This window comes from Syngnathus scovelli, chromosome 14 (genome assembly GCF_024217435.2).
Source record: "Syngnathus scovelli strain Florida chromosome 14, RoL_Ssco_1.2, whole genome shotgun sequence".
NCBI lineage: Eukaryota > Metazoa > Chordata > Actinopteri > Syngnathiformes > Syngnathidae > Syngnathus > Syngnathus scovelli.
In genome coordinates this window covers 15,222,946-15,246,532 of record NC_090860.1, presented here as the reverse complement: position 1 = coordinate 15,246,532, position 23,587 = coordinate 15,222,946, and the positions used below count along the sequence as shown (strand labels likewise).

General features: G+C 49.7%; 3 protein-coding genes across 8 annotated transcripts; 2 read left to right on the top strand and 1 right to left on the bottom strand.

The window, feature by feature from the left end:
- The first annotated feature begins 147 nt into the window (after positions 1 to 147).
- Positions 148 to 2,805, top strand: tedc1 (tubulin epsilon and delta complex 1). 2 transcript variants are annotated; one of them, XM_049740391.2, is made up of 8 exons: positions 148 to 378; positions 487 to 574; positions 716 to 921; positions 1,190 to 1,327; positions 1,517 to 1,582; positions 1,699 to 1,785; positions 1,858 to 2,012; positions 2,212 to 2,805. In XM_049740391.2, the coding sequence occupies exons 1-8, from the start codon at positions 244 to 246 to the stop codon at positions 2,405 to 2,407; spliced, it is 1,071 nt and encodes a 356-aa protein (XP_049596348.1). In that variant the 5' UTR covers positions 148 to 243; the 3' UTR covers positions 2,408 to 2,805. The 2 variants fall into 2 exon arrangements, with proteins under 2 accessions (XP_049596348.1, XP_049596347.1); XM_049740390.2 differs by having other exon boundaries at positions 150 to 378; positions 1,858 to 1,998.
- Positions 2,806 to 10,411, bottom strand: rin3 (Ras and Rab interactor 3). The gene is made up of 15 exons (XM_049740379.2): positions 10,393 to 10,411; positions 9,969 to 10,111; positions 8,088 to 8,586; positions 7,600 to 7,711; positions 7,448 to 7,520; positions 7,087 to 7,178; positions 5,929 to 6,739; positions 5,576 to 5,750; positions 5,342 to 5,513; positions 5,070 to 5,191; positions 4,798 to 4,984; positions 4,415 to 4,546; positions 4,162 to 4,328; positions 3,738 to 3,852; positions 2,806 to 3,635 (listed from the first exon to the last, which is right to left on the bottom strand). Exons 2-15 carry the CDS (start codon positions 10,001 to 10,003, stop codon positions 3,373 to 3,375), a joined length of 2,955 nt encoding a protein of 984 aa, XP_049596336.1. The 5' UTR covers positions 10,004 to 10,111; positions 10,393 to 10,411; the 3' UTR covers positions 2,806 to 3,372.
- A 1,803-nt stretch (positions 10,412 to 12,214) lies between these two features.
- LOC125980831 (uncharacterized) lies at positions 12,215 to 21,794 on the top strand. 5 transcript variants are annotated; one of them, XM_049740363.2, is made up of 5 exons: positions 12,217 to 12,495; positions 13,529 to 17,120; positions 17,592 to 17,718; positions 18,441 to 19,259; positions 19,458 to 21,794. In XM_049740363.2, exons 2-5 carry the CDS (start codon positions 13,754 to 13,756, stop codon positions 20,005 to 20,007), a joined length of 4,863 nt encoding a protein of 1,620 aa, XP_049596320.1. In that variant the 5' UTR covers positions 12,217 to 12,495; positions 13,529 to 13,753; the 3' UTR covers positions 20,008 to 21,794. The 5 variants fall into 5 exon arrangements, with proteins under 5 accessions (XP_049596321.1, XP_049596320.1, XP_049596318.1 ...); XM_049740361.2 differs by having other exon boundaries at positions 12,845 to 17,120; XM_049740360.2 differs by having other exon boundaries at positions 12,841 to 17,120.
- The last annotated feature ends 1,793 nt before the right edge of the window (positions 21,795 to 23,587 follow it).

The window sequence follows — 23,587 nt, the reverse complement described above, 5'->3', positions numbered from 1 at the left end:
GTGTGTCAATATTTTCGCACAATTCTATCTGTTACTATTGCTATTGAGTCGCTCTTTTGTAATAAGAAACAAAAGCGCGTGTCATGCTTACGTCCGCCAGGTGGCAGTAATGCTCTTTACAACGCCCAACGAGACAAACATTTGAAAGGAGGAGGAAGTGACGACACGCCGTCTCCATCGTCTTTTGCACCGCAATGCGCTAAGCATCAGTGGAATGGATCAAATGATTTGCTCTGTGTTGCAATGCAGCGTCATAAAGCCAGTGTGGAGGTAAAGGGGGTGATTGGAATTTTGTGTCGTTTATTGACGGCCACAGGACTCCAATATGTCCCTTCGCCGGAGACCTTTAGACGGGCAAAGTTCGGCGAAGTCAATGTGGTAAGTAAGTGGTAGACACCACACCGAAGAAGAACTCTTGCACCCACGCGAGCAGTGTTATTCCTTGGTATCACATACTACATGCATTTGGGTCTCTTTGTTTTCCAGGAGGATCAAATCTGGCAGCTACTAGCCAATATCCTGCAGACAAGTACTCTGTCCACGGCTACGGCTGGCTGCGCACAGTTGAAAAATGGTGAGTTGCAGGATTTCCCTTCGTGAGTGTTGGGCATCTCAAGTCTCACAATCAAGTGGAAGAAACAGGACTAACCTTCTCCCGCAATCAGAATGTCGCTGATGAAGGTTTTCCTTCCTCCGTCATGTCTGTACTGTGTAGTCACCCCTGAGTGCAAGATGCTGGTGAGCACAGGGCTGTGGAGGAGTGGTTACTATGCCGGCTGGATGTACGGAAGCCAGGTGCGAGGAGTCTCCAGCCGGGAACTCCTTGTGGCGCTCGGCTGGCTGCTTGCCGCTGGAATGCTGGAGAAACGTTTGAGCCAGCGAGTGCAACAGCTGGACAAGACACTTGTCCCTCCCATACTTGTGAGTGAGTCTGACCAGCACAGTCGGTCATCATTTGCACATGCCAGTCAGTACTTCAGTCCAAACACGTTCAGCTTTACTCAATGGAATTCACCGTGAGTTTGAACCACTCCTGAGGAGCAAGTAGGCAGCGGCCTGCAAAATGAGGAGGCCCCCTTGAACCTTGCCACCTTTCAGGCTTCAAAGCGATACAATTCCAATGTGAATAGCCCATGCATTCACTTGGTTACATTTCATTCATAGGAGCTCTTGTTTTTTGTGTTTTTAGATGAAAGTCCAGCTCCCTCGGGAGCCCCTGGTCGAGTGCAACTCGGTGAGAAGACTTGAGTGGCTCACTGGTAGCCTGAGACACCAGGGGCGCATGCTGATGCCCGTGCAGGATGAGCGAGCCTCCTTGTTACATGCTGTGAGGACGTTGTCATCTTGCAGTTGAAATTGCACTTTGACAAGAATAACGACCCGCAGTGCCACACGCAATTGCTGCTCACGTGAGCCGGAAGTCATTGACTTGAGATGCTGCAATCGTTGTGACGTCAATCCAAATGCGCAGACTGCGTACGACCGATAGATGAGCGCATGTTTTCGTACCTTTCAGCTTTTGTCTGCCAGCCAACCTTCTCGGTCATCTTCCCCGGGTCAAAGCTGCGCTGCGCTGCGTGAGGTGTGTGCCTGAATTACAACATCATGTCAATTCTTCAACGTGTTAGCTACTCCTAAACGGAGCTCGTCGTCAACCCAATCGTACGTACTGCGCTATGCCGTTGTTTGTCTTTCTAGATGTGCACTGGTGTGCAGGAACTTTGTGACCTCTTTGAGTTGTACCTAAAGTGGAAGCAGGTGGAGAATGTTTTCTGGACCTGGATGGTGAGTTGGATTGACTGGAGCCCTGGTGGGAGTAGCAAAGCAAAGACACAAAGCGTGTCTGTGTCCATGTAGGACAGCGTCATGGATTACCACGAGAAAGACGCTGGCAGCGCCACTGAGATGCCTTCGCGCACGAGGGCGGCCGCGGCCCACCCTGGACAACGGGCTGTGGAAAAAGTGGACCGCGTACTGCTGAAACTGAAGAGAGTGCAGGTGCTCGATGACACGTGCGTTGTGATAGCATATAGTACGTAACGCGCGACATTAGCGTCGAGTGCTTCCCTACCGCTGCCACGTTATTTTCTAATGGACACAATTGATACAAGAGGATGGAATATACAAAAGGCAATTACAATGATCAAAGCCATCCAATTACGAGACAAATTCCCATTTTGAAACTTTGCTGTCCTTTATCCCGCCCAACAGAAAGTACAGAAGACGGAGACAGGGGACGTTAAGGACCCAAGTGGGAGACTTCAGAGTAGCACGGACACTTTCCCTCACACGGAGTCTTTGTCGCCAGTGTTTTGCGTCTCCCGAGCGTACCGCAGCAGATTCCAGGCTGGTAAAAGGGTCGCACGTTTTCACGGTCCAGTTGAGCAAGCAGACGAGCTTCAAGTGAATCAGGTCATAGGACTGCTTACCCAAACGGAGAGAAAGCTGCTGGAGGCGAGGAACGCACAGAGATTGGCCAAAAGGATGCAGCTCCAGGACATGATTGGCACATTGGACGAACTGGTGTTGATCCCGCCGTAAACATCTTTACATTCCAAATGACATTTACCTGGCTTGGGCGCAGATGGCACTGGAGACGAGAAGCCAATGCAGTGATGGGTGGGTGGATGGATGGATGCATGGATGGATGGATGCATGGATGGATGGATGCATGGATGGATGCATGGATGGATGCATGGATGGATGGATGGATAGACTGCAAATCTGTACTTGTGTCACAATTGCAATCAAGTCTCTTATTATTGGTGAGAGTCTCATCTGACATTGAAATCTCCAAAAAGTGAATTGTTCTCCTTTTTTCAATTGTTTATTGTCTTTTGGAGATGATCCCCAAACGCAGTCTCAGCCTGATGAAACATCAACGACGTGGACAAAACCACGAAGCTTGCATTGCAGGCTTTTACAAAAAGGAGTTCCAGACCCCATTTCTAGATCATTTCTCATCTACTACTCCTCCTATCTTTGAGCATTGCACGGACAGGGGGCTGACTGGCCGGCTGACAGAAGACAAACATCCATCTTTGACCAAATTATTTGCTTTTCAATGAGCACGACGCAGGAAGTTTGTCGTTTGGAATGCTTGCTTGGGCGTGGACTTGAATAATGAGCCACGGCCGATACAGCGGCGGCAAGCGTCCGCACGGCTTTCCCTTTCGAGGGCCTTTTGTCTGCAATGGCCAAACCGTAGCGAATTCAAAATGAAGACTCGTTCATAACTTATGCGATTCCTAAAAGAGTGGCGGGAATGGATCATGACAGACCAAATGGTTCCAGGCAGCAGCAGGTGGAAGCAAATTTTCCATCTTTCACCACCCACCAACAGTAGCTGGCGCTGCGGCGCTATTGAAGCAATTACCAGCTAATCAGACAACCGTCTTCTTCTGAATTTTCCGTATCTGAAATGTTTTGGAGCGCGCTTTGCGGTGGTCTCGGAGGCGGGACGGCGGGGCAGGTGCGCCCGACCCAGGCCTGCTGGACTGGTGAGCGATAGTCCACGGGGTGATAGAGGAAGCAATATGCTCCTGGTTGACATTTGTTCTTCACACTCAGTGCCAAGTCTGTAGGTGCCAGGGGCCGACGAAGCCCGTCCTGGTAGATGCTGAGGATGTGGGAATCTGGAAGGATTTAGCCCAGCCGTCACACCATTACGCTCGAGCATAGTAACACGAAGAGCTGCTCTGCGTATAGACGTATTCTTATCGTTATGTAGTATCTACCTCGATCGAAACGTGCGGCACATTGTTCAGTCAGCTCTAGGACTGTGGTGGCGGGAAGGATGCCAAACGTTTTGGGGTTACTTCCAATGTCAGGACAGCACACTGTCAAGAATTCCTGCACAAAGGAGACAACATGTGGAATGAGTCTTTTCAAGCTGCTCCGTCCATTCGGCAAGACGCCGATGTTAATCTGTTGGAATAACCAAGCGTTTGACTCGAGCTGTTGTTATGACGACGGCGAAGTTTGAGTCTGCAAGCTCTGGCCTAAACCAACAGAAGCGCGGACCAATGTCACCTCTCTGACATGTCGCAGTTGTCTTTGGGAGAGAGGCAGGTTCAGGCAGGCAGGCAGGCAGGCAGGCTGGCTGGCTGGCTGGCTGGGTATAGCCTAAAGTGGTGCTTGAGAAGCTAAGAGCAGGTATACCTGAACACATCTTTGTTCCAAACATTCCTGGTTGAGTGTGCGTCGTCTCTCCCAGCGCTGGATGGAGTCCTGAATCTCCCTGCTCAACTGACGCGGTGCTGACTTGTGCTGGTCAAAAGTCTTAATGTGCTCCAGAGCGCCGTACGTGGTGGTCAAATAATAGGAGCCTAGGAATAAACACGTCGAAACGATCAGGGGGGGGGGGGGGTCACGGAGGGAGCAAATAGTTTGTGAAAGAGAACAGATGCTGCACCTTCTCCTATTGTTAGCGTGGGGTCCATCAACTCCATCATGTATTCCACGTCCAGCACTAAATCGGACAGATTAGATCTAGCCAGGACATAGATCATTACAGGCAGGAAGTCATCAGCTCCGTGGGCCCGCCCTGTCAAATCATGCGGTCGCTCAGCACCTTCCTTTATTTCATTACGTGCGCTTCCCGCTAGTGCGGGTAATACGAGAAGTGCGCTACCTTGATACTAAAAGAATACGACAGCAAAATAAGGAAGGAAGGAAGGAAGGAAGGAAGGCATGGAATCCTAGGCTCAACAAAGAAAAGAAATTCTTTGTATTCCGTCCGACAATGCCTCGTATACAGACAAGAATGTGTAAGTACATTTTGAAGCCCTTACTTACCTGGAGAGCTGACAGACATGGAGTCATAGATGATTTTACAGGCCTTCAGCAGTAACTCAATCTTCTTTGGAGGAGAGTATTCGAGGTGCAGATTACTGAGTTTGACGCTAATCTTCTCCATCGCTGGGGCCTCTGGGACGGCAGTGGTGACTCCCAAAGCTGTGGTGGTACTGCCCAGAACTGCAGACTAATACACGCACAATTGCACGGACGACCTTAGCGGCGGCGCCAGCAGAGCGCGTGTCACTTATGTTACTCGTATGTTGCCGTGCCTGGTTGTGTGCCAGCTGCTGAAGACTGCCATTGTCGGTGTGCAGCTTCTTCAGACTGCCGTAAACGGGCTCCTTCAGTGGCTTCAGTACACTCTTACATAGAGCCGCTTCCACGATGCTCTCTGCGGGGTCACAAATCAGCCTTTTCATCGTTTCTCCATATCGTGGATGGACAAAACCAAACAAAACAAACCAAACCAAACCAAACCAAACCAAACAAAACCAAACAAAACGAAAAAGCCGCCACTCCTCCATACATACGTACGGCATACCCAGCTTGTCTTGCGAATATTGGTGCTGCGGCTCCATCATGGCCTGCAGTTCGGTACTTTGCAGCAGGTAACTCTTCAACTGAGTCATCATCTGCCTGATCTCTTGCAAGAGCTCAGTGGAGGTGGAGTGCTTGGACATGGTCTCGAGGGTGAACGCTCGGTGGTCTTTCACCTTCAAACGGCAACTCGTTTCAGTTTGGGCAATGTCATTCCATCCGAAGCTCGAGCGTTTACCAGGTTGCCAAAATAGCTGAGCGGGTCTCGAGCCAGCTCCACGATGCGTTGCGAGAGGCGACGGTCGTGACTGATGAGGCCGGTAATAACGGTAGACAGGCGCGAACGAGCTTTGCCCAACATGACGGTGGTTGGCGTCCGCGTCATTTTGCTGCCGCCGTTTTCTGACAGCTTACTAAAAAGAAAAGGGGCAACGCCAAAGTTAGTCCATGCACTCATTTGCAACATTTCTAACAAGGGAACAATTGATGTGCAGAAAGAAAATGCAAATCATTTCTCAGCTTTCCTCTCACTTTGCAGGTCATTTTCAAAAGTTCACAAATGACACACATGCTGTTTCGGAGTTGACCTACTTGTGGTTTTGATCTTGCTCCTGGTTTGTCTCTCCTCCGCCTCCTCCTTCTTCTTCTTCAGTGCTGCTGTTAGAGCAGGAATCGCCATCTGCTCCGAGCACGGCGCCCCCTTGAGGAGAGTACAGTGACACGTCCGGCCTCTGCGGCCCTACTTTTGCGGCACTATTGTCAGGCGAGGGCGCTTTCTTCCTTGGCTGAGGTACGGGTCGAGCGGGTCTCTCGGCTAAAATGTCCCGTTTGTCCTCTTCTTTGTCCTGGCTTTCTCCACCTGGCGCGTTCGACACTCCTCCGCCCTGGGCCGCGGCGCCCGTTTTCTCTCCCTCTCGTCGTCGTCCTTTTGGGCCCTTGTCGCCAGCATCCGGGCTATTCCCGGAGGAAGCGCGGCGCAGAGGAGCAGGACGCAGGGAGGGGACGGGAGGTCTTGATGGAGGAGGTGATGTCAGCGCTGTCTTCCTGTCTTCTTTGTCCCCCGCCCCCGGCCTTTCAGCTGCAAAAGAGCTTTTTTCCGTGGAGAAAAGCAGGCCCATCCCGGAGCCCGATCCCGCTGCGCCCAGACTGGGGGGCCTGGGAGGAGGCCGCTTGAATTTGGTGTCCTGGTTTGAGGTGCTCTTAACCTCTGTCTTTTCCTTCTGATTGGATTCTCCATTGAGCAAGTAGGAGATGATGCTTTTCGGGGTGTCGATCAGTATTTCTTTTGGCTGCTTGCTTGGTGTCTCTGCCAGGGTGATGGGGTTGATATACAAATGAACCGTGTTGGGATCCAGAAGATTCTGCTTTGTTGTCTTCTGGTTCATATCTGATGTCCAAAAGTCTGCAATCCATAGAATGACAAATGTGTCATAGCTAGGACGTGTGCATCATTGCAATACTGCAGAACGAATCGTCCCCAAAATAGAGGAAGCAAAGGCGATATTGCGGATTGTCAGATTTAGCAACGCTTTGTCTTCTTAAGCTACCGTTCTTTTCGTCGGACGGGGAAGATGATTTGACCCGTTTTGGCTACTTCCTGTCCAAGAAGCAAGAAATCGAATACATTTGAAGAAGAACGTGTGAGCTGATCCGTTCCAATTCAAGACCGTCCGTCTCTGTTGACGTGATTCAATCCCAAGTCTATCTCTCCATCTCCCCCAAATGTATACAACACGATGGGACACATACCTGCACCCATAGCAGAGATGATCTCCAGCTCCTCTTTCTCCGTTGCCATTGAAATGCCTTGCGGGAGTTTGAGTGGGGCAGCCAGGATGTCCCTGATTGGATTCAACATCTTATGTCAAGTCAAGCAACGGCTGCGTGGCGCACGTTGCCTTTTCCGCAAATGCCTCTTCCTTTCTTGCCCTTCCAATACAGCAGTAGGAGCTCTTATCTGAATTGCCAGCGTGTGGCAGCCATTTTGCAAACAAGGACCAGCTTTGTTCACCAATTCAACAATTGTGTCTATAGCAGCTCACGATCGTTGAGTCTGTCGGTCTGTGCGTGTGCGTGTGCGTGCGCGTGCGCGTGTGCGTGCGCGCGTCACCTGCTGACACAGTAGAAGGAGACGAGTTTGTAGATGTCATCAAAGAGCAGAGCCGAACCATCTAAGTGAAGAACTGCGGAAGAACAATCACAGTGCGCTTGTGTGAGCGCTACGCTCTCGACGGGGCTCCAGCGACATTAAGGAGCACCTACACGTCTTGTGCTGTTTGACCTCCAGGTCGCGGATGGGCACGACTTCCTGCTCATCGGGCAGGCGCACCGACAGCGTCATACATTGCTCCTCTGAGCTCTGGACCAGAAAGACCTGCAAGCAGATAGATGTTAAACAATGCAATGGACGGATGGAAGCAAGCAAGAAAGGAAGGCCAGCTGGAGAAACTTGATTTGGATTCTGACCGAGTCAAATTTAGCCATGGGTTATTTGTCTCCTTTGGACACTTGCTATGTTCAGTCAATTTTAGACTTGGCTTGAAGCTTCTTGTGTTTGTTTCCAAATGTGACCTCGCTCCACCTCCACCCATACCAGCAGCACCTGCCAGACCACAAGTGGCGCCGACTAAACGAAGCCTTTTCTGTTGCCGCTCCCTCACTCCCTCCCTCCCTCCCTCCCTCCCTCCTTAAATGTCAGGAAAGCCCCATTTCTGCCTATCTTCAAAATGTGTGTGAGAGTGTCTCCTCACCCCTGCAGCCTCCTCTCGCAGGATCCTGCTGATTTGTTCTTGGCGAAGTCCTTTGGTAAGCCACACAGATGTGCTCCCCACCAAGAGATCTATAAGGCTCAACGTTGGCGAGACTGGTAAGATGTCAGGGGGAGAAGGCAGGGCCGAGGGGAAAGAGGCTGGTGCTGCCTGGGCTGGGGCTGGGGCTGGCGCTGCCTGGGCTGGGGCTGAGGGAAGAGGAGCTAAGCAGGGAGCACGCTCAGCTTTGATGGAACTCTCCAGGAGAAGCAAAGGAGACACGGTGTGTGGGGTCGGCGAGAGAGGCGGTGGGAGAGCTGGAACGGGCGGGGCGGCGGCGGCGGCTTTACACATCAAAGTGGGCGGAGGGAGAGGAGGTCGAGAAGGGATTTGGGAGGACTTGACGGCGGGAGCGGGAGGCCTGGGCCGACACGGCTTGGGGCAAGTGTTGTGTGCTGCTGCTCCTGCTCCTGCTGCTGCTGCTGTCAGAGTGGGAGTTTGCCTGTCAAGGACAAACACAAGGTTAGACATTCCGTGCTGACAACTTCAAATCCCTTTTTGATAACAGTTTGCTTTGCTTTGCTCCTTTCCTGCCGAGCAAAAGGGGTGAGCAACGCAGACAGGTTTATGCTTCAAGTTCCCTCTCCAAATGACAAGAACGCGAAACGCACTGGCGTCCCAAAATGGCCATCTTAACAACAACAATCTTTCTTCTTCTTTATAAGAGTAGCAGAAAGATCAGCCGATCACATGACTCCCCAATGACTCCCTATGACTCTATTGGAGCTCTACTTAGCCCTTCGATTTGAACCATGTCAGTGTTGGTATTAAATGTACTACCTATCATGTCTGACTGAGTCGGGCAAAGGGACAATAAATGTACCACGTAGTGTAACAAGGACCATCATTGTTAATACAACGATTCGTTCGATTTGTGACGCTCACTGTCGAACAAGTCGAAAGGATTCCTGACAGGCACTAGTAACAGAGCAAAGCGAATGAATGTCTTTTTGCAGCAATTAGTATTAGCAAGAGCGTTGTGAGCAAGAGCGTTGTGAGCAAGAGCGTTGTGAGCACTCGCCGCCGATTGAAAATGTCACTCACGTTGTCTCTGCTATATTCTCCTCAGCCGTGCGAGAGAGAGAACATGCAAGTTGGACGCGACGCGACGCCCTAGCTCTGCCCCGGCCGGGTAGTCATGGCAATGAAATTCTTTTGGCAGCACGGGCTGGATGAGGGAGGACACTGATTGGTTTGCCTAAGACACAACAGCTACTCAAAACATCGACAACTATTTCAAGCGCTATCGATAGAGGTTCAGTGTGCTGTCATTCATTGTTGGTAGGAAACTTTTCACAAAAAAAAAACAAAACAAAAAAAAAAAAAACATGGCAACTCGTTTGAAAAATGAAACTGCATCGATGACGTCTCGCTTAGTGATATGCAGCTCTCAGCATTTTTCAACGCACGCAGTAAGAATGATGTTCATATTTCCAACAGTGAAGCCTTTGAATTTTCAAACAGGCCACTTGCAGTTGTGTTTTTTTTCACAATAGCCTACGCTACCAGCAAAGTTGTTGTTGGCATGTGGCAGACAGGCTTGCATATTTTCTCGGCAAATCAAGTTCAGCATAAAGTTGCCAGAGACTACTTACGACATACTAACCCGAGCGATGTCAGGCAAACCAGATTCAAATGAAACAAGAGGAATCTCGAAGCGTTGACCTATTTATTAGATAGCGAGCGAGCGAGCGAGCTAGCCACATCTGTTTTTCCAACTGTGGCTTGTTGACTTCCACCCCCGACTAGTCCTTCCTTCCCTTCCCTCGCCTTCGTCCACTTGTGCTAGATTTGTCCAAAAAGGCTCAGTGGTTCCAAACTCACCCTGTTTCCTGAGAATCAACGCTGGCTTCCATCATAACTTCTCAAAGGGACTGTTGGAGTGTACTCAGTCACTTTCCTTCTCCTTTTTGTGTTTGCTCTCGGCTTTACCCAAATCCCGCCTTCTCTCTGCCTGGTTCTTCCCCCTGTTTAGTCAAGCAGGACTGAATCAGGGGAAAATATCTCGATGTGGCAGCTTTGGCCTCAACTTCCTGAGCTGTAAGACAGGAAGGGGCTGACAACTGTGGTCAACTTTCCTCTGCACTTTTTCATTAATGACGTAGTATATCATACTAGTGCATGTCGTGCTTTAGCTTCTTCTCTCATTGCGCTAAATCAAAGGCATGGTCTCACACGTTCGCGCACAAGCACTATCTATGTATGTACATATGTGCATATACATCTATATTGGTTGTCCAGGCTCTACCTTGTCTCCTCCCTCCCTCCCTCCTTCCTTTAAAGGCTTCCAGATGGCTCCAAGCTTACACAGTGGAATGTAAAACTTCATGTTTCTGTCTCGCCTCAACAAATGTGACGCACCCTAATCATTTCCAATTACGTTGCTTCCTTTTTTAACTGGTTATAACCAATTGCTTGTCGTTCTGAACTACTGCTTCCGCTGCTCTGATGATCTCCAAGAGGTTCTGAGGAACACTGGTTATTCGAGACGAGCTTTGCAAGCATAACTAAAAGTGATGCAAGTGAAATACACAAGCAGGCTGGCTACTCTTGTGTACTGCCATTGCAGCCGGTGCTGTCAAGCTACACTTGCATGTGAAGTGAGCATGTTGACTGTGCAGCTGCTTCCTGTGTAAACAGCAGCGCGTGACTCATGCATGCTCACAGTCTGGCTGCGTGATTTCCACCTACAGCTAACGGCCGCCGGGTGGAGCAAAGAGTCAGAAAAATGCACTCATTTAGTCGAATCCAAATATTTGGAAATACATGATTTTCGTTTTTATGGGATAGTTGATGATGAGAAAAGTACTTTTGTTCATCTGCGTTCAGTGTGAGCTGCTAAAATGTTCATTCTACGTATATAAGGTGAGCGCTGGCTGAAGTGACTAGTCAGTGGAAGTCCCCATAACGTTGATTTCCTGAAGGAGACTTGATTTTTGATTTCCGCAACCGGAACCCCAAGACCAATGGCGGAAACTGATCTACTATGTCCACAAAACTTGGCCAATACAGACCCCCCCTAATTTGCCACATTGCACTTTCATGATAAATGTCATGGTTGAAAGATGACATTTGTCATGGTTCATCATCAGTAATCCAAAGATGCGATGTCATACTCTGTATTGCTACCATTAGCACTTGGCTTAGGATGCTAAAATGAAGTGTCTGACAAATGTCTCAGTGTTCCTGTGGTGATTCATGAAATCATGGAGTGATAGTTTATCCTTCAAATCAAGCTCATGTTGCTCGGATGCAGCCGTTGCCATGTGGATCTTGTTGCTGCCGCCGCCGCTGCTGCTGCCTGTACTAACTACCTAACTACCGCCGCCTCCACAGTGATGCATGTTGCATTAATGTTGAGGTGAAGAGTGGGAGGTAGAGGCCAAGCCGAGAGAGAGAGGGGGGGGGGGGCTATGCAAGAGGGATGGAGACAAGTGCATAAGACTGTTAGATAGATAGATAGATAGATAGATAGATAGATAGATAGATAGATAGATAGATAGATAGATAGATAGATAGATAGATAGATAGATAGATAGATAGATAGATAGGTAGATAGGTAGGTAGGTAGGTAGGTAGGTAGGTAGGTAGGTAGGTAGGTAGGTAGGTAGGTAGGTAGGTACGTAGGTACGTAGGTACGTAGGTAGGTAGGTAGGTAGGTAGGTAGGTAGGTAGGTAGGTAGGTACGTAGGTACGTAGGTACGTAGGTAGGTAGGTCCATCGATTGATCCATTGATAGATTGATGGATAGTATCCTGTTACTTCCATTCTAATATGCATGGCGTTTTCCCCAATGGTACCCCGCTATCAGGTCAATCTAAATCTGAAAGCACATTGGAAAATAAAACACAGAAGATAGTACAGTAGAATCGATAAATCACAGATTAATAATTGAACGAGAAGTGCAATATTATTATGAAGGGTGAAATATTAAAAAAGGCAAGAGAGAAAGAGAGGGAAAGTTGCTCTAACCCTGGAGCTGTAAATGGGAGAGAGAGAGAGAGAGAGAGAGAGAGAGAGAGAGAGAGAGAGAGAGAGAGAGTGGCCGAGAGATGTTGAATTGAGGAGCTGCATGGAAAGAGGGACATAGAGAGAGAGAGAGAGAGAGAGAGAGAGAGAGAGAGAAGGGCACAGGAGGAGGAGGCTTTGCGTTGGTGTGTTGGTTGGCAGAGAGTGTGCTTGTCAAAAAAAAACCTTCCTCTGACAGAAGGCATGATTCACAGTAGAGAGAGAGAGAGAGCAGGAGAGAGCAGGAGAGCAGGAGAAGAATACAAGCTACTGAAAGAGAAAAGCACCGATCAAGATGTGAAACGCATCAATAAGAGGCACGGCACGGCACAGATGCAATCTGGTAAGGAAAAACAATTGCGCATGCATAAAAGGCAATGCATTCACAGAATGGGCTGGAAGAACAAGAGAGATTCTGAGCGTGTTGCTAAGGGTTTCCGTGGTCCAGAGGAAATAGAGCAGGTGGCAGGAGCACTGATGAAATAGGGATGCTGAGATGCAGGGGGGACAGAAACACAAAGATGCAGTGAATTTTTGGGAAATGGAAAAAGATTTGATGCAGGTGAATTTATATGTGTACAGTGCCTATTATATATATATATATATATATATAGAATTATAAATGAGGATATTCATCCATTTCTGTTTTGTTATTTCTTTTTCCCCCTGCTACGTTTATCTTTGCGAGGGAGCCTATCCCAGCTGACTTCAGGCAGTAAGCGAGGGACACCCAGAAGTGGTCGCCAGCCAACCAATCGCAGGGCACACGGGAAGGCCGAAGCTCGGATTGGACCCCACGACCTATTGAGGAATGTTTTGGCTTGAAATTTGTCTTTCATTCCCCAATGCATTTCAGCGGGCGTCAATTATTGGTGAATTTGGGTGTTGGCGGGCCAGCCGGGTCCGGGTCCACGTCCCGTCCCGCCCCGCTCGGTCAAACGTGCTGCTGCTCCACAGCATACAACACCTGCTCAATGCCTTTCTTACACGAAGCTAAGTGCCTTGTCATGCCACTTTATCTTTCTTGTACTATGTTTGTCATTTTGTTGAGAAATCTAAACATAAGTTACTCGTGTGTACTGGGCTTTGTGATACTGAGGTGACTTCACTGAGTTGAATATGAAGAGAAAAGGAGTTACATTGGAGTAGCCCAATTCAATATGGCTACCTGGCTGATGTGCGTGGAGGGAGGCAGAAGCCACCCCAAGCGGGACAAGAAACGATAGCTCCGTTTGAATGTCATTGATGGTGGTCTTTTTTGTGTGTGTGTTGTTTTTTTCCCCCCCTTGCTGTTTGGCCAATATCTGAACGTGTGATTGGTTGCCCACAAAGACGTTGACATGGTGAGCAGCGTCATCTTTGTTTGTTTTCCACAGATGGATGACTCAAGTCAACAAATAGTGCAAGAATGAGGAGAAGCTTTGACTGGCTCCACCATGCTCTGTGCCTGCCTTTCTAACAATTTGGCGGATTAAGACGCAACTGGCGACTCTCCGCATTCTTTCTTCAGATCTCGTGGAAGAAAAGACTTCACAATTGACGCTTCACACTTCCCCCGTGTCTCCCGTCCACCCTTCCCACCGTCGAGCTTCCAACAAAACATGGGCAAACCACTTAGCCGCCCAGGCTGCTTCAGGAAGAGCTCTTGTTGCCTGGAGAAACATGCCGTTTTGGAAAGAGAAGTGAGAGGTGGAGACGTGATGACGGAAGGGGGATACGGCGACGGCTACGTGCCTCAACGCTCCATCTACGATACCATGTGCATCAATCAACAAATTGACAGCCACCCTCACCACCACCATCAACAGCAGCAGCAGCACCACCACCACCACCACCACCACCAGCAGCAGCAGCAGCAGCAGCAGCAGCAGCAGCACCACCGACGTGATGCCGGAGGCGAAGGGAGCTTCAGCTACTCTGCCAGCGGCTCCCTTAGGGTGAGCAGATCCCAAGCCGAAATGTTTGACCCTCAGCCTTGCGCTCTAACTCCAAACCCCTCGTTTGTTCGCCGCCTCGACGAACGAGCCATCTACGATTCCCTGAAACTGGGAGTCCAGGATATTGACGCCGGCGGTGGCTGTCCTTCGCCCGGACATTTCAACAACCGCTCGGTTTCTCCGGCCGTGTCCGCCTTCTCAGCGCCGGCGGTGTCGTCGTCGTCGTCCAAAAGGCACCACCATCACTATCACCCTCATCACGCGGACAGTAGCAAAAGCAGAGATGGCCGTCACTCCTGGAAAGTTGTCACACCTCAGCAACACCTGGAATGTTTGGACATCACTCCAAATGACGTGATGGCCCCAGGAGGGGGATGTTTGAACCCAGCACACTATGGTCACCCAGGGGGGCCGTCTTCCTCGCTGGCGTCCCCTCTTATCTCCCCCTTCTCTGGCTCGCCGCTCTCATCTGGCTATCGTACGCCAGTCTTCTTCTCACCTGCCAAAGCTCGCCCTAGTCAATCTCAAAGTCTACGTTGCTCGCCTCCTCACGTGATACAACCCAGGCACTATTCGCAAAGCCAGAGCCTGAGGATGTCGCCGCCCCACGAACTTCGCCGTTCGCCCTACCGAGCTCCGTTGGTCCAACTGTCTGCTCATGACCTTGAGCAGGACCTGAGGGAGCAAGGTGGGTGGGGCTGTGGCGAGCGAGAGCGGGAGTGGGAAAGGGAGCGGGAGAGGGAGATGGAGAGAGGCTGGGCTCAGCGAGAGTGGGAAAGGGAGAGGGAAAGAGGGAGACTGGAGAGAGAGCGAGCAAGAGAAAGGGAGAGGAAGGAAACCACTTTTGGGACCTTTGGCTATGCTCGCCCGCTTCCTCTGCGCTCAGACAGAGACTCTGTCTTTTTGGAACCTGAACACGTCTTGGACACGACCCCTCTTCTACTTCCCCAGCCTTCGCCTTCACCCTCACCGAGCGGCGCTCCAAGGATGGGCACCGGTGCAGTGGGTCGAAATAGAGCCGGTTCCAAAGTCGGCTCGGATATGGCTTCGAAAAGCGACAGTGTGAGCTCAGGCTTTGTTGAAAGCAAGCCTACTTGTGGCCCAAGGTTAGTCTCTGGAGGTGGGAGCGTGGCTGAGGCGGACATCATGACTGGGATACATGGCAAAAATAGAGCCGGAAGCTGGAGCAAATGTCAGAATGGAGCCAAAGCTAGTCTGAAGAATGGCTCTGAGAAAAGAATGGGCTCGCAGGTGAAAACCAGAGCAGGAGGGAGGGATTTGGAAGGAAAAGTGCAATCTGGAGCACAAGTGGAGCCCAATGTGCCAAGAGAGGGACAAAGGAGCGCGACGAAACTCGGACGGGGCGTCACTCAACCCGCGCCCATTGCTGAGACCCCACCATCCACGTCACAGCGTGGCGATAACGCAGATGCTGGAACCGGATACGATTTTCCAATGAAGGCGGCTCTTGACACGGGACCTGAGAAAGAAAGTCCGAGGCCTGTGGAGAAAGCGCCGCAAGACCAAACCGGCAATGTTGAGCACTTGAGCTCAGACCCAGCCGCACTATTAGAAACTAACTTGGAAAAGGACGTCACGACCGTGTCTTCACGGGAGCAGCGGGCGCCGCTCCAGGTGGGACCCACTAAGGATATAGAGAAGAAACGTAAGAATGACACCGGCAATCAAGAAAATGGCCACAGCAACATCCATCATACCCAGGTCGACCAAGAGCTTGTGGATAAAAGCCAAAATGCCGCTCCAGAGCAAACACTTGACGATGCGGGCACAAATATAGCCAGCCGTGTTGGAAAAGGATCCAAGAGCCACAAGTCCAAATCGTCAAAGTCCGGTTCCAGGTCCCGACCCGGTACGGCCACAGGGTTGAGACCCGGGGCGCTCAGCCCACGACTCAGGAAAGATCTGGCCGATCTGGAATCGACGGGCCCCGCCGAAGGCATCGAGTCCACCTGGCCTCGTCGAATCATGGTGAGAAAGAGAACCGTTCGGCAAGGTGGAGCCGTCCATAATCTTCCCATCCTTCCGCCGCTTCCGTCAGTCATCTCGGCCTTAGAAAAGCGCCGGCCGCACTCCCATCTCCATTTCCGTCCGGGCCACCACTCGGAGAACCCGCTTTTGACAGATGTGAGCGTTTTTCCGGGCCGCTGCTCACTAAAAGAGCCCCCCCATCAAGAACAAGTTCAAGGAGCCAACCTAGTGGGCAGAGCATCCCTGAAAGAGCAGAACCTGGAGCACTGGAGGGTCTACAGAGACCTAGAAGATCCCAGAAGGTGTATAACCCGGGAGAAACAAGGCCATCTGACAGAGAATAGATATGTGAACGAGAGAAAAGATCCCATCGGGGAAAGTGACCAAAGCGCTCGTAAAATGAAAGAAACACAAGTCAAGGCAAAGACCGCGGTTGCAAAACAAATGGCGGAAGAAGTGGAACGAGAGCAGATCCAAATCATCAAATCCCAAGAAAAAGTTCAAGAGAGTGCAAAGAAAGATGAAAGGCATGATGAAATCATCAGTGACAAGATGGAAGAGAAAAGTGTTGAGGGTAGGCAGTTGCAAACGTTCGAGGTGGTGGAGGTGGTGGAGGTGGCACCGGCGGCGGCACCGGCGGCGCCGGCACCACATGTCACCAACAAAGAAGGAGGATCCTTTGGGGAGGAGCACCAGACCACAGAGAGTTGGGATTCAGTGCTCCAGATGGTCAACACTATATGGGATGATGGCGCAGGAGGCGATAGCGATTCTTTCTCGGGTTCCCTTCAACGCTGGCCTCTCCTTCGGCCCCCGCTCGGCTTCGGAGGCTCCCATCCTCCGTCCTCGGCAGCCTCGGAGCTCAGCTTGTCGGAATTAGAGAAGCGAGCCCGAGAGCTGGATTCGGACTTGGAGCACCTGGATCTGTCTCGGAGCCATTCGGACGGCCAGGATTTATACCGAGCGTCGTCGCCGGATTCTCAAAAGGAGATGTACCAAACCCATCCAAGGCCCCAGAGAGAGAAAGGATCCGTCTTGACGGGTAGGCACAATCTGATTTTTGAAGAGTAACGCAAACTATTTGCAATTCTGAGATTGAGTCGGGGAATGGATCTGAAACCCCAGCACAAAGGAATAAAAACGAAATCATGTAGCACTGGAAGTCATTGGAAGTAGGTGGCAGGAACAGGCTTAGTATTTCCCCAAAGACTGTCTTTTTATACTAGAGAGTGCCAGGAAGAAGTGATAACCCTTATCATTACCTACTATATGGTCTCTCGGTGTCCATGATAATTGAATTGACTGTAAACGGGGATGAGATGAAATGTGTCAATGGTTCCGAGTAATCTCCCGCCCGACTATCTTTGGAGCGTTCGTAATGTCAATGCCGTGGCGCACAATATACGTATCTTTCATCATCAGTATGCCACACGAGTGTTAGAAATGTCCATGACAACTGCTCGTGACACCGGTGGAATAAACAACAAGCAAACCAACTGTGTCTGTTTTCTAGGATTGGGAAGCAAGTGTCAGGTCCGTCTGGAATTCACTTCCATGCTAATCCCGGCTACTGACGCAGAGCAGGACACTGCGGGCTGGTCATTCCAATCTCCTGCTGGGACGTCCACTGTGGCCACAAGGTTGGTCTCCGTGTCAAACGTGCGCTTCTGTTGATTCAACCCTTGAATAGTTCGCAACGGACTAAGCTGCTGACTTTCTTGTCGCTTTTCTTTCGACATCTGACCTACAAAGAATAACAAGCTTTTGACAATCGTCGGATAGTCATTGACATTTTGCCCTAATTGCACTTTTGATGAATGTCTTCTTTTTATTCTTTGTAACATTGCAAGGTCTTCAGTGGTTACACCCACGCACAGTATGTTCACGCTAAAGATCCGATTGATGTTTATGACAATGTCCAAGTTGCAAGCCGTACATGAAGCTTTTTCCTTTCATTTCCTCATTTTGTAATGGGAGCCGCAGTGTTTTACGTTCCAAATGATGCCTCCGTTCAACTTGGAAGGAAGGCACTGTGCAGCAAACCGCATCTTGGTTCTGGCACAAAGGCCGTCGTGCCAACCAGGCGGCGCAGAATAGCACGGCACGGCACAGAATAGCACGGCACGGCACAGAATAGCACGGCACGGCACAGAATAGCACGGCACGGCACAGAATAGCACGGCACGGCACAGAATAGCACGGCACGGCACAGAATAGCACGACACGGCACGGCACGGCGCGGCACGGCACACCACAGCACAGCACGGCACGGCACGGCACACCACGGCACAGCACGGCGCGGCACGGCACGGCACAGCACAGCACATTGAATGGCTTAGCAACGGTGCAATCTTTCTTGCAGCCCCAATAAAGAGGACAGCTCTCCAGACTCCAACCTAACGCTGGAATCGGACTCCAGCGGCGTCTTTCTGTCATTATCCAATCAGAGTCAGGAAGGGGCTGGCTCTGACAGCGACCAGCCAATTAGTGGCTCTGACCTCGGCAGCAGCAATACATCCCTGGAGAAGGACGGCGACGATGGCGCTTTAAAGGAATGGGGCAGGGAGGAGAGCGCCGAACTCCAATGGTGCTATCCCTCGCTGCTCAGCACCACCACCTCTCGCGAAGACGTCCGAGAAAACGTCTGCGGAGACCATGAAGTGAGAGGGAAAGATGGCCACGAAACAGGAAGAGCATTTCCCACTTATGAGTCCACACCGGACCCCATTGAGTGTGAAGCCACGCGGCCGAGAAGACAAGTTACCCTCGTGGCAGAGGAGCCCCTTCTTCCGCCGTCCCCCTTGAAACATCCCATTGATCCTTATCGCAAGGCAATTCGAAGCTCAGGGCTGGACAGTGGTGACATTGACCCCTTTGCCCAAGCAGATAGCTTTGTTTATCTTGCCGTGTCAGAAAAAGATGGCCCCCGCCGAGACCTCTCCAACCTGGTCACCGATTACCCGGCCGGAGACTTTGAGACAGAGAGCGTGCGCGTGCAACACTTTGAGCGCAGCAGGAAACGGCACTTGGAGCAGTCCACCGCGGAGCCGCCGGCTCACCTGCCCCCCCCCCGAAAAGCAGAAGAAGGAGATTTCTTATGTACTGACAGCTTTGTATACCTGGCTGCTCCAGCCTGCCTCCTCTTAGGCCCCGAAGGATCAACGTCATACAGTGGCGGCAGGTAGTATGGCATGTTTTCATTTGGGTGGCAAATGCTCAAGAGCTCCGCATTGATTTGATTGGGTACTTTTGGTTTGCCCATGCAAGCCTTCCATTTGGAGTGTATTGGCTAGCCACGTTCGAAAGCTGCGCTAGCTGCAAAGTCTGCGAATTGTGTCGGACGATTGCAAATTTGCAAACGCCTCTCTTCTTTTTCCAGGGAGTCCGATTCCGAAAGTTCTGGCTCCGAGCCCGTCGACGAGTCCGTATTGGGTTGCGGCTCGGTGGCCGGCGACAGCGACTGGGACTCGGACTTGTCCGACTCGTGTCCCAGTCGGCCCTCCAGAGCTGCCGGCGGCGCTAAATCCGCCGGGGCGGCCCGACACAAAAGACTGCCGCCGGCGGCGGAACCCCGTTGGGACTCGTTTGGAGAAACGACAGAACCTGAGACGCCAGAAGAGCCCTCGGTCGAACAAGAGCAAAAGGGCAAAGCAAAGAGGCTTCCCGTGGGCTCGGCAGACGACGGCGCCTCGGCAGACGACGGCGCCTCGGCCGAGCGCTCGTGCGCCACCAAAAAGGTGACCTGGCAGTTCAAGCCGGCCCAGAGGTCAGTGTGCACTGGAAGTCGGAAAGAGAAGGAAAAGGACATGGCATCGTTTTCATCATCATCAGAGGGCAGGGGAAGTGAACTTGGCGGGCACCGGCCTGCCGCTTCTTCGTCATCATCTTTAACCTCGTCCCCGTCCTCCTCCTCCTCCTCTTCTGGGTGAACAATGAAGAAGAACTTTCTCAATCGATGGCTTGAACAATCAAAGCCTGTTTTTGCTCTGGCTTTTAATCTTGCAGCTAGCTTTTGCCATTGCCTTCTTACGTACGTCCTTGCTGCAGAAAGATGCTAACCACGTGCATACAGTCGGCTCATCAATTTGAATCAAAAGACGCAGCCGGCCAGCCAGCCGGCCAGCCAGCCAGCCAGCCAGGGAAAGTTCAGACTGTCAGAAAAGCATCATTTAAAAGCTACACGGTTGCTTGGCTAATTGCACACAATCTGATCTTGTTGAATGTACAATGCAGACACAATGAGGAGAACAGCAAAGTGTAGTATCGTGTTGATGGTGGTTGTTCACTTGGAAAAGGTACATACGTATGTGAGAGCTGGAAGCCAAAAATCTAGAAATATTTTCATTTTTCGCTAACTCATGGATGTATTTAACCAACAAACCTTTAAGAATTGTCAAGCAAACGTGTACAGTTGATTTGATAAATATTGCAGCGTAGTATTTAACAGCGTGTGTGTGTGACCAATCTATTTTCAAGCCTATTTACAAAGTATGCGATGTACATGCACGGATGGAAGCATCCCATCTTATTGGAGGCATTTATTGACATTTATTTTCGACTTGAAAATGTGAATGTATTGATCATTGAGCAATATGCTTACAAACCCATGCTATGTGAAAAATGAGTGATTGGTGTACTTGACTGTAGTTTATGATACGTTTCATTTTCTGCCGACGACTTTTTAGATAGCATTCCTTTCAGTCGAGCTATTATTCAAAGAGGGGTGGCTGTCCAACTCATCCCAAGTCAGATGGCACAGTTGAGTCTTTCTCTAAGATATAAATAAGGATCATTCTCTGTTTTTCTTTTTTTGCCACTTTTGTTGGTGCAAATAATTACAAGTACATTGGAACATTGATGTGTTATTATCTTGCAGGAAATCCTTTGATTGTTTTTCCAATTTCAACAATATTATGAATCCGCTTTATTTTGTGCCATTTAAAGAACACAGTGAATGTATCTGCTGTTTGATCAAATAGTTTCTAGTTTTGAAATCATTTTGATTTTGAAGAAATTTCCACATCCATTTTCAAATGTCGACCACCTGAGTTGACAATTAACACTCAAATGGAAACGGAAAGCCCTAACCTCCATAGCCGTTTGCCAAAACGGACGAATTGCGAGGTTAGGCGGCGGCGCCGCTGCCATTTGTCCCAGAAACAGACAACCATTACACGAAGGGACGAAAAAAACACTTCTGTTTGTCCTCAGTCTGCCCTTGTTTTTTTTTTTGTTAACTTGTCCCTTGTTAACCAATATATGGGATCACTTTAAATGGCACAACAAAATATCAATTCAAAAAAGATCAACGGAAAAAAAAAAAAAAAAAAATGCTTCATGAACTGTTTGTAGTTAAGATTGGCATTGAGGAACATCAAGTCAGCTTTGAGGAGCTGATCCGCTTTGTGTCCTGTTTTGGAGAAGATTCTCTGCCGTTGCTAACAATGTGCATTAGGCAACAAAAGTTCCATTAGCGACACTGGCAGCTTCTCTTCTCTTCTCTTCTCTTCTCTTCTCTTCTCTTCTCTTCTCTTCTCTTCTCTTCTCTTCTCTTCTCTTCTCTTCTCTTCTCTTCTCTTCTCTTCTCTTCTCTTCTCTTCTCTTCTCTTCTCTTCTCTTCTAACCCTAACCGCCTCCCCTTGCAGGCAGGCAGGCAGGCGCTAGCTACATTTTGCCTTTGTATTGTCAATAAAGTTGGAAAAAAGCAATCCATGCAGATGCTATGTACTGATTTTCTTGACCATTCGTGACCTTGTTGCATTTGTGCTTGCTCTCTTATTGCTGTATAGGCATACATTTGCCCGAGATGGGGGCATCCATATTCCACCCCGGCCACCTCTCGTCATGAACGATGAGGTCAGGAAGGTCCATTTTTCTCTCTGTCTCTCTCTCTCTCTCTCTCTCTATGATAGCCCGTGGCACCATCTGTTTGAGATGCAATGTACATATGTCTGAATGGGGTGCAGTGTCAGTAATGTAGGTCTGGCCATCTATTTCAAGCGGGTTAATTAGAGCATTTGCCGGAGTGTGAGACTACCTTGATGAATAGTTAATTCATGTGCCAGTTCTTCAGGCACCGAGGGGATTACTGGACCAGATCACAGCTTTTTGCTATAGGACAAATAGGATCATAGAAATGACATCTTCAAGATAAGAGAAGAGCTGAGCGAGCTGGGGTCAAAGGTTGAATTAGTAGTTTATTCCTCCTTTCCAAAGGGATGAGTTCTCAATGGGGGGTAGGCTGGCAGCATTTGATATCCTTGAAGGCTGAGGTTGTCACAACTTGAAGCAATCTGCTCCAAAGTGTCTCTTTGCCAGAGCAAGTAAGAAGGAAACCGGTGTTTGAGTCGTCGGCTTCGATCTGGTGTGTTGCTTTGCTTTGCTTTGCTTTGCTTTGCTTTGCTTTGCTTTGCTCTGCTCTGCTCTGCTCTGCTCTGCTCTGCTCTGCTCTGCTCCGCTCTGCTCTGTCTGCAGTGACCACGAAAGAAACGCAGCGAGTGACTCGTTCTTTGCAATTCAGCCTTGGAACGAGTGCCGTTGCCATTTATGTAACGAGTGAAGCCCATCGCTATTACACCTCCCTTCTTTGCTCCCAACAATTTCCTTCATATTGCCGTGTAGTTGTGGGCGTGCGTGCGTGCGTGCGTGCGCGCGCGCGCATGTGTATGAGTGTGTGTGTGGGTGGCTTGGTGGGTGCTTGCAAGCTTTTTTTTTTTTCTTTATTGTCCATGTGAATGTTTTCTACGTGGGTGCTAGTGGTTTGAATATCTGCAGAATCTAACACAAAGACTCACACGTACACGCGTGATTCAAGGTGGCCTCAATCTTTTGATAAATACTGCTGCGGGGCTATTTTTCTTGTTTGTTTTAATCGTCATCAGCAGTTATGATGAATATTTACGTCCCAGTACTTATGGCACATACCGACAGCTTCTTTGAATTCGCCAACAAGCAAAGACTGCACATACATATTGCTTGCAATGAAAACAAATCTTACTATTTCATTTACAGTCCAATCTCAAAAGAGAGAATGCGCATATGACGTATGAGATTGACGTGAGTGAAGTGAGACAGTGGAAGAGGGTGATGATATAACAGCCTCCCAAATATCATGGTGAAAGAGCTATTTTAAACCTGGGCTGCAGCTCACACAAAGGACCAATGTGGGCTATCACAGCAAGCGCTGCTGATTGGTGTGTAACGTGTGTGTGTGTGTGTGTGTGTGTGTGTGTGTGTGTGTGTGTCGCCTAAGACACACACGCACACACACGCATGCACACCCCCTGTGGAAAACTGGCAGCCAGTAGGAAGACAGGTTACATAATGATGAGTGGTACACCTGCAAATACCTCCTATGTATCCTGCTCGAATAGGCCACCAAAACATTTGTTGTTTTAGCAAGCTTCTGATGATCATATATATATATATATATATATATATATATATATATATATATATATGGCACTGGGTACCTGACCTTCTTGTCTGCTCCTAGAATACTATGCATTC

What these genes read in the sequence shown, in the direction of transcription:
- tedc1 (XM_049740390.2), top strand. Translation starts at nt 244, where the DNA reads ATGCAGCGTCATAAAGCCAGTGTGGAGGTAAAGGGGGTGATTGGAATT. An exon ending in AGTTCGGCGAAGTCAATGTG is followed by an intron (nt 379 to 486) that starts GTAAGTAAGTGG and finishes TTTGTTTTCCAG; the next exon opens with GAGGATCAAATCTGGCAGCT. An exon ending in GAGCCTCCTTGTTACATGCT is followed by an intron (nt 1,328 to 1,516) that starts GTGAGGACGTTG and finishes CGTACCTTTCAG; the next exon opens with CTTTTGTCTGCCAGCCAACC.
- rin3 (XM_049740379.2), bottom strand. Translation starts at nt 10,003, where the DNA reads ATGATGGAAGCCAGCGTTGATTCTCAGGAAACAGG. An exon ending in TGCGAGAGGAGGCTGCAGGG is followed by an intron (nt 7,712 to 8,087) that starts GTGAGGAGACAC and finishes ATCTGCTTGCAG; the next exon opens with GTCTTTCTGGTCCAGAGCTC. An exon ending in AGCAGCTGGCACACAACCAG is followed by an intron (nt 4,985 to 5,069) that starts GCACGGCAACAT and finishes TGCGTGTATTAG; the next exon opens with TCTGCAGTTCTGGGCAGTAC.
- LOC125980831 (XM_049740363.2), top strand. Translation starts at nt 13,754, where the DNA reads ATGGGCAAACCACTTAGCCGCCCAGGCTGCTTCAGGAAGAGCTCTTGT. An exon ending in GAAAGGATCCGTCTTGACGG is followed by an intron (nt 17,121 to 17,591) that starts GTAGGCACAATC and finishes TCTGTTTTCTAG; the next exon opens with GATTGGGAAGCAAGTGTCAG. An exon ending in ACGTCCACTGTGGCCACAAG is followed by an intron (nt 17,719 to 18,440) that starts GTTGGTCTCCGT and finishes TCTTTCTTGCAG; the next exon opens with CCCCAATAAAGAGGACAGCT.